At 55.6% G+C, this 15,321-nt stretch overlaps 1 protein-coding gene across 11 annotated transcripts in view; it reads right to left on the reverse strand.

Annotated features, from left to right (window-relative positions):
• Window positions 1-15,321, reverse strand: part of LOC116957209 (peripheral plasma membrane protein CASK) — a 144,580-nt gene that overhangs the window by 60,412 nt on the left and 68,847 nt on the right. For 7 of the 11 annotated variants that reach the window (XM_076058338.1, XM_076058336.1, XM_076058344.1 and 4 more), the window contains 4 exons: window positions 10,442-10,525; window positions 7,775-7,868; window positions 4,714-4,731; window positions 3,586-3,707 (listed from right to left, as the gene is read on the reverse strand). In XM_076058338.1, coding sequence (XP_075914453.1) covers window positions 3,586-3,707; window positions 4,714-4,731; window positions 7,775-7,868; window positions 10,442-10,525 — 318 coding nt within the window. The remainder of the gene's footprint in view (window positions 1-3,585; window positions 3,708-4,713; window positions 4,732-7,774; window positions 7,869-10,441; window positions 10,526-15,321) is intronic. The other 4 variants (XM_076058337.1, XM_076058346.1, XM_076058340.1 and 1 more) reach the window with 3 other exon arrangements.

A 15,321-nucleotide genomic window follows, 5' to 3' on the forward strand; every position in this document is an offset into this window, starting at 1 on the left:
GAGATGGAGTCTGCCTCAGTGGCCCGTGATCACAAATCTCTATTTAACTCCATCAAAAAAGTAACCTGCAGCGCCACACCTATTACCATCATTAGGGGAAAAAACGGTGATCCAATTTCCGACCCCCAGGAACAGGTTGGCAGATTTGCTGAGCATTTCTGTGAGGTCCTGGGGGAGGGAAAATCCCTCAGCCAGGAAAACATCGTGGCACAAAGTGAGGATGACCCTGCTGAGGCTGCGGTGCCTCAAATATTGGATGAAGTCACCCCCTGTGAGTGGCTGGCTGAGGTGCCATCTGCTGAGGAAGTATTGAAGGCGATACGGAGTCTGAGACCAGGAAAGGCAGCGGGCAGAGATGATCTCCCAAGCGAAATGCTGAGGGAGGGTGGCGTTTGTGCACAGACTGCCCTATATGACATCATATCAACAGTCTGGACCACTGCACGGGTTCCGCAGGATTGGAAGGATGCCCTGGTGGTCCCCCTTTTTAAGAAGGGGGACCGCACAGACTGTAACAACTACAGGGGCATCTCACTCCTCAGTGTGCCGGGAAAGGTCCTGGCAAGGATTATTCAGCATCGCCTTGCCAGGCACGCTGAGGAGAGGCTTGCGGAGCCCCAATGTGGTTTCAGGAAAGGGCGGTCCTGCACAGATGCCATATTTTCTGTCCGTCTGCTACAGCAGAGGTGTAGGGAATTCCAACAAGACCTACATCTCTGCTTTATTGACCTGGTCAAGGCCTATGATACCATCAGTAGGCCTGGGCTCTGGGTCGTTCTTCGTGCTTTTGGAGTACCTGACTCTCTGCTCACGATCATTAAGGACCTTCATGATGGTGAGCGGGCCCGGGTAAAACTACGTGGCCGGGAGTCAGAGCCATTCCCTGTACACCTTGGGGTGCGACAGGGATGTCCTCTGGCTCCCACATTATTTAACATCTATTTTGACCACGTAGTTCGTGAAGCCTTCAATAGCTGTACCGGGGGAATCTCCATATGGTACAGATATAATGGGAGGCTAATCGATGCCCGGGTGCGGTCAAGGGATGGCTCCCTATTGCTCAACCACGTTATGTATGCTGATGACTTGGTAATAGCTGCTCAGTCAGAGGAGGAGTTGGAGACGCTGCTGCTGAGACTGGAGCGTGCCACTAAGAGGTGGGGCCTTACCATCAGCCCCACCAAAACTAAGCACCTGCCTGGGTATTTTGTACCATCGGACACTCCACCCCCACAACTCCCAATCGGTGATGGGGCAGTTGTGGAGAGAGTGGAGAGTTTCCCATACCTGGGCAGTGTGCTTATGACTGGCTCCAGTTTAACAGCAGAGGTCTCACTCCGAATCAGTCGAGCGGCAATATCTTTTCATCGGTTGCGTAACGCTGTGTGGAAGCTACCTGGTCTGTCGCTCCGCACTAAACTTCAGGTCTTCTCGGCCACGGTCATTCCCTCCCTTCTCTACGCTTGCGAAACGTGGACCCCCCTAATGGAACATCTTCGCCGGTTAGAAACATTTAGGCTGGCCTGCCTACGATCCATCCTGGGTTTAACCAGACTGGATTGTGTGAGGAGCTCACAAATCCTTGAAAGATCTGGGCAGGGTCCCATCGGTGAGCTCCTCCGGCAGGCAAGGCTGCGATGGCTGGGTCATGTAGCCCGCATGCCCAGCCACCGCATGCCGAAACAGCTTTTGTTTGGCCGGATTGAGGGGGCTAAGCGGGCGCGGCACGGGCTAGAGAAGAGATGGAGTGATGTGGTACAGGAGGACGTGGAGCTGAGTGGACTTGCCGATGACTGGTACCAGCGGTGTCAAGATCGGCCTCTGTGGAGGAGGCTCGTGAAGGATGCTACTGGGCAGTTGGAGGCAGTCGCCCTCCAACAACAACGGAGGGCGGAGGAGCGACGCTCACAACAGCGAGCGGAGCGCCGGGTGGCTAAAGCACAGCAGGTTGGCACAGTAGGGGGCACAGGTGGTGCATCAGCCAGTCATCTCAGTCAGTCGACCCGTGGCACCTGGGTCTGCCCCGTGACCTCCTGCCAGCGGGCGTTCGACACTTCACGTGGCCTCAGGGTGCACATAGCCTGGCACAAGCGTCGTGGTGACGTCACCGCCACTTAGTGGCGAATGGCGGTTGTTGTTGTTGTTGTTGTTGAGTGACTGTGTGGGTGGTGAGTGTGTGTGTGTGTGAGTGTGTGAGTGTGTGTGAGTGAGTGATTGTGTGTGTGTGAGTGAGTGAGTGATTGTGTGGGAGTGTGTGAGTGTGTGTGAGTGTATGAGTGACTGTGTGGGTGGTGAGTGTGTGTGTGTGAGTGTGAGTGAGTGATTGTGTGTGTGTGAGTGAGTGAGTGATTGTGTGAGTGAGTGATTGTGTGAGTGAGTGATTGTGTGGGTGGTGAGTGGTTGTGTGAGTGTGAGTGAGTGATTGTGTGGGTGTGAGCGAGTGAGTGTGTGGTGAGTGAGTGAGTGGTGAGTGAGTGAGTGAGTGGTGAGTGAGTGAGTGATTGTGTGAGTGAGTGATTGTGTGAGTGAGTGAGTGATTGTGTGGGTGTGAGCGAGTGATTGTGTGTGAGTGAGTGATTGTGTGGGTGTGAGCGAGTGAGTGTGTGGTGAGTGAGTGAGTGGTGAGTGAGTGAGTGATTGTGTGAGTGAGTGAGTGATTGTGTGGGTGTAAGCGAGTGAGTGTGTGGTGAGTGAGTGGTGAGAGAGTGAGTGGTGAGTGAGTGGTGAGTGAGTGAGTGGTGAGTGAGTGAGTGATTGTGTGAGTGCGAGCGAGTGATTGTGTGGGTGTGAGTGAGTGAGTGATTGTGTGGGTGTGAGCGAGTGATTGTGAGGGTGTGAGTGAGTGAGTGATTGTGTGGGTGTGAGTAAGTGATTGTGTGTGAGTGAGTGATTGTGTGGTTGGTGAGTGAGTGAGTGTGTGGTGAATGAGTGACTGTGTGAGTAAGTGAGTGATTGTGTGGGTGTGAGCGAGTGATTGTGAGGGTGTGAGTGAGTGAGTGATTGTGTGAGTGAGTGATGTTGTGGGTGGTGAGTGAGTGTGTGGTGAGTGAGTGATTGTGTGGGTGTGAGTGAGTGATTGTGAGTGTGAGTGAGTGATTGTGTGAGTGTGAGTGAGTGATTGTGTGAGTGTGAGTGAGTGATTGTGTGGGTGGTGAGTGAGTGAGTGTGTGGTGAATGAGTGATTGTGTGGGTGTGAGCGAGTGATTGTGAGGGTGGTGAGTGAGTGATTGTGAGGGTGTGAGTGAGTGATTGTGTGAGTGAGTGATTGTGTGGGTGTGAGCGAGTGATTGTGAGGGTGTGAGTGAGTGATTGTGTGTGGTGAATGAGTGATTGTGTGAGTGAGTGAGTGATTGTGGGTGTGAGTGAGTGATTGTGAGGGTGTGAGTGAGTGATTGTGTGGGTGGTGAGTGAGTGAGTGTGTGGTGAATGAGTGATTGTGTGAGTAAGTGAGTGATTGTGTGGGTGTGAGCAAGTGATTGTGAGGGTGTGAGTGAGTGAGTGATTGTGTGAGTGAGTGAGTGATTGTGGGTGTGAGTGAGTGATTGTGAGGGTGTGAGTGAGTGAGTGAGCGAGTGAGTGACTCACGTCCAGGAGGCTGTGGAGGTGAGCGTCTTGGAAGACGCTGTGCAGGAACTCGAGGTCCTTCTCACTGCAGTCGGTCAGGGCGTGGATCTCCTCCAGACTGTCCAGCACCTGGCTCACCGCTCCTACATCACCACCGTCACCGCCATCACCACCGTCAACTCCACCACCATCACCATCGTCATCATGAACATCAACGCCATCATCAACAACAGCATCATCACCATTACAAAAACCATCCCCACCATCATCAAAATCACCATTAACATAATCACAACCATCATCAACATCACCAGCATAAACACCATCGGCATCACGTTACCACCAGACCGCACGTACAAAGCTTTCAGCCTTGCTTCGAACCCTACTGCACCAGCCAACTGCGTCAAGACCACCAACTCATGATGACATCAACAACAACAACATCATCATTATTATTATTAAATAAAGGCCTTCAACCCTTTCTGGCAATGGTACAGGGGGTGTTACAAAGTTCAAACGCCAAACAGACATCTGGTTTGCAAGGCATCAGGGAGTCTGGGTGAGCGACGTGAATGAGTGAGTGAGTGAGCGATTGAGTGTGTGACTGATGAGTCGATCAGCGAGTGAGTGGGCAGGCGACTGAGTGGGCATTTGAGTGAGTGGGTGAGCGATTAAGTGTGTGACTGATGAGTCTATATCAGCGAGTGAGTGAGTGGGCGAGTGAGTGAGTGGGTGAGTGAGCGATTGAGTGGGTGACTGATGAGTCGATCAGCGAGTGAGTGAGTGGGCGAGTGAGTGAGTGGGCGGGCGACTGAGTGGGCATTTGAGTGAGTGGGTGAGTGAGCGATTAAGTGTGTGACTGATGAGTCGATCAGCGAGTGAGTGAGTGGGCGAGTGAGTGAGTGGGCGGGCGACTGAGTGGGCATTTGAGTGAGTGGCCGGGCGATTGAGTGGGCAAGTGACTGAGTGAGCGAGTGAGTGAGTGGGCGACTGAGTTGGGATTTGAGTGAGTGGGCGAGTGAGTAGAGTAGTCCTGAATGACAGCGTGGCCATGTGCGTTCAGTTCTGTTGGAGCTGGTGGTGTGGGCAAGGCCGACCGCACGGTAATGCACGCGGTGTGAGCGGGGGAGGAGGGGAGTGGTTACGTACGTTCTGCAGCGAGCAGTCCTGCACAGTGGCAGCGTTAGGGCAACACGCACGCAGAGACACGCAGAGACACGCACGCAGACACACGCAGAGACACGCACACAGACACACGCAGAGACACGCACACAGACACACGCATGCAGACACACGCACGCAGAGACACGCAGAGACACGCACGCAGACACACGCAGAGACACGCACACAGACACACGCAGAGACACGCACACAGACACACGCATGCAGACACACGCACGCAGAGACACGCAGAGACACGCACGCAGACACACGCAGAGACACGCACACAGACACACGCAGAGACACGCACACAGACACACGCATGCAGACACACGCACGCAGAGACACGCAGAGACACGCACGCAGACACACGCAGAGACACGCACGCAGACACACGCACGCAGACACACACACGCAGACACGCACGCAGACACGCACAGACATGCACGCAGACACACACAGATACACGCACGCAGATACACGCACAGACACGCACGTAGACACACGGAGAGACACGCACACAGACACGCACACAGACACACGCACACATGCACAGACACGCACGGAGATACACGCACGCAGACACACGCACGCAGACACATGCAGACACACGCACAGACACACGCACAGACACGCAGAGACACGCATGCACAGACACGCACGCAGACACACGCAGAGACACGCAAGCAAGACACACGCAGAGACATGAACACAGACACACGCACGCAGACACATGCACGCAGAGACAAGCACGCAGACACATGCAGAGACACGCACACAGACACACGCAGAGACACGAACACAGACACATGCACGCAGACACATGCACGCAGAGACACGCACGCAGACACATGCAGAGACACGCACACAGACACACGCACGCAGACACACGCACGCAGAGACACGCAAAACACACGCACGTAGAGACACGCACGTAGAGACACGCACGCAGACACATGCACAGACACGCACGCAGACACATGCAGACATGCAGAAACACGCAGAGACACGCAAGCAAACACGCACACAGACACACGCGCTCAGACACACACGCTCAGACACACGCACGCAGACACACGCACGCAGACACACGCACGCAGACACACGCACACACACACAGACACACACAGACACAGACAGAGACACGCACACACAGAGACACGCACGCAGAGACACACACGCAGACACACGCACACACACAGACACACACACAGACACGCACACACAGAGACACGCATGCAGACGCACACACGCAGACACACGCATACACACAGAGACACACACACAAACACACACACAGAGACACACACAGAGACACGCACGCAGACACACGCACACACACAGAGACACACACAGACACACACAGAGACACGCACACACAGAGACACGCACGCAGAGACACGCACGCAGACACACGCACACAGACACATACACAGACACGCACACACAGAGACACGCATGCAGACGCACACACGCAGACACACGCATACACACAGAGACACACACACAAACACACACACAGAGACACACACAGAGACACGCACGCAAACACACGCACACACACAGAGACACACACAGACACACACAGAGACACACACAGACGCACACACAAACACACACAGACACACACAGAGACACACACAGTGACACACACAGAGACACACAGAGACACACACAGACACACACTTAGACACACACAGAGACACACACACAGACACACACAGAGACACACAGACACACACAGACACACACACACAGACACACACAGAGACACACACACACAGACACACACACACAGACACACACACACACAGACACACACACACACAGAGACACACACAGAGAGACACACAGACACAGAGACACACAGACACACACACAGACACACACACAGACACACACACAGACACACACAAACACACACAGAGACACACACAGACACACACAGAGACACACACAGAGACACACACACAGAGACACACACAGACACACACAGAGACACACACACACAGAGACACACACAGAGACACACACAGAGACACACAGACACACACACAGACACACACAGAGACACACACAGACACACACACACATACACACACACAGACACACACAGACACACACACAGACACACACAGACACACACACACAGACACACACACAGACACACACAGACACACACAGACACACACACAGACACACACAGACACACACAGAGACACGTGCACGCACGCATGAGGTCAACAGGAGGGCGACCGGAAGCACCGTCGCCAGTTCCCCACCGCTCACCAGGTGAGTACGCAGAGTACGCAGAGTTAGAGTGTGCAGAGTACGCAGAATTAGAGTACACAGAGTACGCAGAGTACGCAGAGTACGCAGAGTTAGAGTACGCAGAGTACGCAGAGTTAGAGTGTGCAGAGTAACGAGAGTACGCAGAGTTAGAGTAAGCAGAGTACGCAGAGTTAGTGTGCAGAGTACGCAGAGTAATGAGCACGCAGAGTATGCAGAGTAACGAGAGTACACAGAGTACGCAGAGTACAGAGTATGGAGAGTACACAGAGTAACAAGAGTACACAGAGTAACGAGAGTACGCAGAGTAACGAGAGTACACAGAGTACGGGAGAGGGCCGGTAGTGGTGGTGGCGGTGGTGGTGGTAGCGGTGGTGGTGGTAGCGGTGGTGGTGGTAGCGGTGGTGGTAGCGTTGGTGGTGGTGGTAGCGGTGGTGGTGGTGGTAGCGGTGGTGGTGGGAGCGGTGGTGGTGGGAGCGGTGGTGGTTGTAGCGGTGACACCGTTCAGAGTTCGAATCGAACCTTCAAACTCACCCCCCACCCCGCCCCCCCCTCACCCCCCCCCTCACCCCCCCCACCCCTCACCCCCCACCCCGCCCCCCCCTCACCCCCCCCCACACACCCCCCACCCCGCCCCCCCACTCACCCCCCCACCCCGCCCCCCCACACACCCCCCACCCCGCCCCCCACTCACCCCCCCACCCCGCCCCCCCACACACCCCCCACCCCGCCCCCACAACCTCCCCCCCGCCCCCCGTACCTGTGGAGGTGTCGGTGAAGTCCGGCAACCCCTCTGGAGGGTCGCTGTAGAAGCTGGTGAACTTGTGGCTGGCGACTGCCGCCAGTACGGCGCCCTGCAACACCACCACCACCACCACACACCACACACACCACCACCACACACACCACCACCACAACCACACACCACCACCACAACCACACACACCACACACCACCACCACACACACCACACACCACCACCACCACACACCACCACCACACACCACACACACCACCACCACCACCACCACACACACCACCACCACACACACCACCACCACCACACACCACACACACCACCACCACACACACCACCACCACAACCACACACACCAATACCACCACACACACCACCACCACAACCACACACCACCACCACCACACCACCACCACAACACACACACCATCACACACACACCACCACACACCACCACACACACACCCACCACCACACACACCACCACCACCACACACACCACCACAACCACACACCACACACACCACCACACACACCACCACCACCACACACCACACACACCACCACCACCACCACCACACACCACACACACCACCACCACACACACCACCACCACAACCACACACACACACCACCACCACCACCACCACAACCACACACCACACACACCACCACCACACACACCACCACCACCACCACACACACACCACCACCACACACACCACCACCACCACACACACCACCACAACCACACACCACACACACCACCACACACACCACCACCACCACACACCACACACACCACCACCACCACCACCACACACCACACACACCACCACCACACACACCACCACCACAACCACACACACACACCACCACCACCACCACCACAACCACACACCACACACACCACCACCACACACCCACCACCACCACCACACACACCACCACCACCACACACACCACACACACCACAACGACACGCACCACCACCGCACCCTCGTCAGCACCGCTCGTACTCATTGTCATCATTGTCATCGTCGTCATCATTGTCGTGGTCATTGTCATCATTGTCATCGTCGCCATCATTGTCGTGGTCATTGTCATCATTGTCATCGTCGTCATCATTGTCGTGGTCATTGTCATCATTGTCATCGTCGTCATCATTGTCGTGGTCATTGTCATCATTGTCATCGTCGTCATCATTGTCGTGGTCATTGTCATCATTGTCATCGTCGCCATCATTGTCGTGGTCATTGTCATCATTGTCATCGTCGTCATCATTGTCGTGGTCATTGTGATCATTGTCATCGTCGCCATCATTGTCGTGGTCATTGTCATCATTGTCATCGTCGTCATCATTGTCGTGGTCATTGTCATCATTGTCATCGTCGCCATCATTGTTGTGGTCATTGTCATCATTGTCATCGTCGCCATCATTGTCGTGGGTCATTGTCATCATTGTCATCGTCGTCATCATTGTCGTGGTCATTGTCATCATTGTCATCGTCGTCATCATTGTCGTGGTCATTGTCATCATTGTCATCGTCGCCATCATTGTCGTGGTCATTGTCATCATTGTCATCGTCGTCATCATTGTCGTGGTCATTGTCATCATTGTCATCGTCGCCATCATTGTTGTGGTCATTGTCATCATTGTCATCGTCGCCATCATTGTCGTGGTCATTGTCATCATTGTCATCGTCGTCATCATTGTCGTGGTCATTGTCATCATTGTCATCGTCGTCATCATTGTCGTGGTCATTGTCATCATTGTCATCGTCGCCATCATTGTCGTGGTCATTGTCATCATTGTCATCGTCGTCATCATTGTCGTGGTCATTGTCATCATAGTCATCGTCGCCATCATTGTCGTGGTCATTGTCATCATTGTCATCGTCGCCATCATTGTCGTGGTCATTGTCATTGTCATCATTGTCATCGTCGTCATCATTGTCGTGGTCATTGTCATCATTGTCATCGTCGTCATCATTGTCGTGGTCATTGTCATTGTCATCATAGTCATCGTCGCCATCATTGTCGTGGTCATCGTCATCGTCATCATTGTCATCGTCATTGTCATCGTTGTGTTTATCAACTTCCCCACAGCCCCTCCCCCTGCCCCCCAGTGAGTGAGCCACGTGACACCGGCCCCTCCCCCTCCCAGTGAGCCACGTGACATCGGCCCCTCCCCCCGCTCCCCCCCAGTGAATGAGTGAGCCACGTGACACCGGCCCCTCCCCCCCCCAGTGAGTGAGCCACGTGACACCGGCCCCTCCCCCGTGAGTGAGCCACGTGACACCGGCTCCTCCCCCCCCCCAGTGAGTGAGCCACGTGACACCGGCCCCTCCCCAGTGAGTGAGTGAGCGACGTGACACCGGCCCCTCCCCCGTGAGTGAGCCACGTGACACCGGCTCCTCCCCCCCCCCCAGTGAGTGAGCGACGTGACACCGGCCCCTCCCCCGTGAGTGAGCCACGTGACATCGCCCCCCCCGTGAGTGAGTGAGCCACGTGACACCGGCCCCGCCCCCCTGCCCCCAGTGAGTGAGCCACGTGACACCGGCCCCTCCCCCGTGAGCCACGTGACATCGCCCCCCCCCCCAGTGAGTGAGTGAGCCACGTGACACCGGCCCCTCCCCCCCGTGAGTGAGTGAGCCACGTGACACCGGCCTTGAGCTTCCTGCGGGCGTTGAACTTCCTCAGCTGCTCCACCGTCTCTGGGAGGTGAACCTTGCAGGCATAGCGGTCCCTCTCCTGGGGCAAACAACACCGCAACTAACGCAACTCACGCAACTACAGCAACTCACGCAACTCCAGCAACTCACGCAACTACCGCAACTCACGCAACTACAGCAACTCACGCAACTACAGCAACTCACGCAACTACGGCAACTCACTCAACTACGGCAACTACAGCAACTCACGCAACTCACGCAACTACAGCAACTCACGCAACTAACGCAACTCACGCAACTACAGCAACTCACGCAACTACAGCAACTCATGCAACTAGAGCAACTACAGCAACTACAGCAACTCACGCAACTACAGCAACTACAGCAACTCACGCAACTCACGCAACTACAGCAACTCCAGCAACTACAGCAACTCACTCAACTACAGCAACTCACGCAACTACAGCAACTCACGCAACTACAGCAACTCACGCAACTCCAGCAACTCACGCAACTACAGCAACTCACGCAACTCACGCAACTACAGCAACTCACGCAACTCCAGCAACTCACGCAACTACAGCAACTCACGCAACTACAGCAACTACAGCAACTCACGCAACTCACGCAACTACAGCAACTCACGCAACTACAGCAACTCACGCAACTCCAGCAACTCACGCAACTACAGCAACTCACGCAACTCACGCAACTCACGCAACTCGCGCGACAAGCGTAGTGGTAGGGAGCTCGCAGATAGCTGCTGCTGAGTGTGGTGGTGGTTGGGTAGTGTAGTGGTGGTGGTGGTTGAGTTGGGTAATGTATTGGTGGTGGTTGGGTAGTGTAGTGGTGGTGGTTGGGTAGTGGTGGTGGTGGTTGAGTTGGGTTGGGTAGTGGTGGTTGGGTAGTTGGGTAGTGTAGTGGTAGTGGTGGTGGTTGAGTTGGGTAGTGTAGTGGTGGTGGTTGAGTTGGGTAGTGTAGTGGTGGTGGTGGTTTGGTAGTGGTGGTGGTGGTTGGGTAGTGGTGGTGGTGGTTGGGTAGTGTAGTGGTGGTGGTTGGGTAGTGGTGGTGGTGGTTGGGTAGTGTAGTGGTGGTGGTGGTTGGGTAGTGTAGTGGTGGTGGTTGGGTAGTGTAGTGGTGGTGGTGGTTGGATTGGGTAGTGGTGGTGGTGGTTGGGTAGTGTAGTGGTGGTGGTTGAGTTGGGTAGTGTAGTGGTGGTGGTGGTTTGGTAGTGGTGGTGGTTGAGTTGGGTAGTGTAGTGGTGGTGGTGGTTTGGTAGTGGTGGTGGTGGTTGGGTAGTGGTGGTGGTGGTTGGGTAGTGTAGTGGTGGTGGTTGGGTAGTGGTGGTGGTGGTTGGGTAGTGTAGTGGTGGTGGTGGTAGTGGTGGTGGTGGTTGTGTAGTGTAGTGGTGGTGGTGGTTGTGTAGTGTAGTGGTGGTGGTGGTTGGGTAGTGGTAGTGGTGGTGGTTGAGTTGTGTAGTGTAGTGTAGTGGTGGTGGTGGTTGTGTAGTGTAGTAGTGGTGGTGGTAGTGTAGTAGTGGTGGTGGTTGGGTAGTGTAGTGGTGGTGGTTGGGTAGTGGTGGTGGTGGTTGGGTAGTGTAGTGGTGGTGGTGGTTGGGTAGTGTAGTGGTGGTGGTGGTTGGGTAGTGGTAGTGGTGGTGGTTGAGTTGTGTAGTGTAGTGTAGTGGTGGTGGTGGTTGTGTAGTGTAGTGGTGGTGGTGGTAGTGTAGTAGTGGTGGTGGTTGGGTAGTGTAGTGGTGGTGGTTGGGTAGTGGTGGTGGTGGTTGGGTAGTGTAGTGGTGGTGGTGGTTGGGTAGTGTAGTGGTGGTGGTTGGGTAGTGTAGTGGTGGTGGTGGTTGGATTGGGTAGTGGTGGTGGTGGTTGGGTAGTGTAGTGGTGGTGGTTGAGTTGGGTAGTGTAGTGGTGGTGGTGGTTGGTAGTGGTGGTGGTGGTTGGGTAGTGGTGGTGGTGGTTGGGTAGTGTAGTGGTGGTGGTTGGGTAGTGGTGGTGGTGGTTGGGTAGTGTAGTGGTGGTGGTGGTTGGGTAGTGTAGTGGTGGTGGTTGGGTAGTGTAGTGGTGGTGGTGGTTGGATTGGGTAGTGGTGGTGGTGGTTGGGTAGTGTAGTGGTGGTGGTTGAGTTGGGTAGTGTAGTGGTGGTGGTGGTTTGGTAGTGGTGGTGGTTGAGTTGGGTAGTGTAGTGGTGGTGGTGGTTTGGTAGTGGTGGTGGTGGTTGGGTAGTGTAGTGGTGGTGGTTGGGTAGTGGTGGTGGTGGTTGGGTAGTGTAGTGGTGGTGGTGGTTGGGTAGTGTAGTGGTGGTGGTGGTTGGGTAGTGTAGTGGTGGTGGTTGAGTTGGGTAGTGTAGTGGTGGTGGTGGTTTGGTAGTGGTGGTGGTTGAGTTGGGTAGTGTAGTGGTGGTGGTGGTTTGGTAGTGGTGGTGGTGGTTGGGTAGTGGTGGTGGTGGTTGGGTAGTGTAGTGGTGGTGGTTGGGTAGTGGTGGTGGTGGTTGGGTAGTGTAGTGGTGGTGGTGGTAGTGGTGGTGGTGGTTGTGTAGTGTAGTGGTGGTGGTGGTTGTGTAGTGTAGTGGTGGTGGTGGTTGGGTAGTGGTAGTGGTGGTGGTTGAGTTGTGTAGTGTAGTGTAGTGGTGGTGGTGGTTGTGTAGTGTAGTAGTGGTGGTGGTAGTGTAGTAGTGGTGGTGGTTGGGTAGTGTAGTGGTGGTGGTTGGGTAGTGTAGTGGTGGTGGTTGAGTTGGGTAGTGTAGTGGTGGTGGTAGTGTAGTGGTGGTGGTGGTAGTGTAGTGGTGTTGGTTGAGTTGGGTAGTGTAGTGGTGGTGGTTGGGTAGTGGTGGTGGTTGGGTAGTGGTGGTGGTTGGATTGGGTAGTGTAGTGGTGGTGGTGGTTGGATTGGGTAGTGTAGCGGTTTAGCGCTACGCTGCGCTATGAATCCGGAGACCCGAGTTCAGTTCCCGTTCACGGCCAACACCACCGGTGACGATTATCTGAACCGCTCCTGGGCCTCCCCTAGGTCGACTCGGCCTCAACTGAGTACCCGGTGCGGCGTGTAGCGAACATCGCCAACACTGGGGGGGAGACAAAGACGGCCGTGCGTGGTGCTGGGCACCACCACCCCGCCTGCTCAGGCGATACGGGGGATCTCTGTTGGCGGTGGTAGTTGGGGCGTGCCGGGTGTGGTAGTTGAGGCTTGCGGGGTGTGGTAGTTGAGGCGTGCCGGGTGTGATAGTTGAGGCTTGCCGGGTGTGGTAGTTGAGGCTTGCCGGGTGTGATAGTTGAGGCGTGCCGGGTGTGGTAGTTGAGGCGTGCCGGGTGTGGTAGTTGAGGCGTGCCGGGTGTGGTAGTTGAGGCTTACCGGGTGTGGTAGTTGAGGCGTGCCGGGTGTGGTAGTTGAGGCGTGCCGGGTGTGGTAGTTGAGGCTTGCCGGGTGTGGTAGTTGAGGCGTGCCGGGTGTGATAGTTGAGGCTTGCCGGGTGTGGTAGTTGAGGCTTACCGGGTGTGGTAGTTGAGGCGTGCCGGGTGTGGTAGTTGAGGCTTGCGGGGTGTGGTAGTTGAGGCGTGCCGGGTGTGGTAGTTGAGGCTTACTGGGTGTGGTAGTTGAGGCTTGCCGGGTGTGGTAGTTGAGGCTTACCGGGTGTGGTAGTTGAGGCGTGCCGGGTGTGGTAGTTGAGGCTTACCGGGTGTGGTAGTTGAGGCGTGCCGGGTGTGGTAGTTGAGGCGTGCCGGGTGTGGTAGTTGAGGCTTACCGGGTGTGGTAGTTGAGGCGTGCCGGGTGTGGTAGTTGAGGCTTACCGGGTGTGGTAGTTGAGGCGTGCCGGGTGTGGTAGTTGAGGCTTACCGGGTGTGGTAGTTGAGGCGTGCCGGGTGTGGTAGTTGAGGCTTACCGGGTGTGGTAGTTGAGGCTTACCGGGTGTGGTAGTTGAGGCGTGCCGGGTGTGGTAGTTGAGGCTTGCCGGGTGTGGTAGTTGAGGCTTACCGGGTGTGGTAGTTGAGGCTTGCCGGGTGTGGTAGTTGAGGCTTGCCGGGTGTGGTAGTTGAGGCTTGCCGGGTGTGGTAGTTGAGGCTTACCGGGTGTGGTAGTTGAGGCTTACCGGGTGTGGTAGTTGAGGCTTGCCGGGTGTGGCAGTTGAGGCTTACCGGGTGTGGTAGTTGAGGCATGCCGGGTGTGGTAGTTGAGGCTTACCGGGTGTGGTAGTTGAGGCTTACCGGGTGTGGTAGTTGAGGCGTGCCGGGTGTGGTAGTTGAGGCGTGCCGGGTGTGGTAGTTGAGGCGTGCCGGGTGTGGTAGTTGAGGCTTACCGGGTGTGGTAGTTGAGGCTTACCGGGTGTGGTAGTTGAGGCTTACCGGGTGTGGTAGTTGAGGTGTGCCGGGTGTGGTAGTTGAGGCTTGCTGGGTGTGGTAGTTGAGGCGTGCCGGGTGTGGTAGTTGAGGCTTACCGGGTGTGGTAGTTGAGGCTTGCTGGGTGTGGTAGTTGAGGCTTACCGGGTGTGGTAGTTGAGGCTTACCGGGTGTGGTAGTTGAGGCGTGCCGGGTGTGGTAGTTGAGGCTTACCGGGTGTGGTAGTTGAGGCTTACCGGGTGTGGTAGTTGAGGCTTGCTGGGTGTGGTAGTTGAGGCTTACCGGGTGTGATAGTTGAGGCTTACCGGGTGTGGTAGTTGAGGCGTGCCGGGTGTGATAGTTGAGGCTTACCGGGTGTGGTAGTTGAGGCTTACCGGGTGTGGTAGTTGAGGCTTACCGGGTGTGGTAGTTGAGGCTTACCGGGTGTGGTAGTTGAGGCTTACCGGGTGTGGTAGTTGAGGCGTGCCGGGTGTGGTAGTTGAGGCGTGCCGGGTGTGGTAGTTGAGGCTTACCGGGTGTGGTAGTTGAGG

This window comes from Petromyzon marinus (assembly GCF_048934315.1).
Source record: "Petromyzon marinus isolate PM22_M1 ecotype Great Lakes invasive population chromosome 70 unlocalized genomic scaffold, UKy_Petmar_22M1.pri1.0 chr70_unloc.3, whole genome shotgun sequence".
Taxonomy (NCBI): domain Eukaryota; kingdom Metazoa; phylum Chordata; class Hyperoartia; order Petromyzontiformes; family Petromyzontidae; genus Petromyzon; species Petromyzon marinus.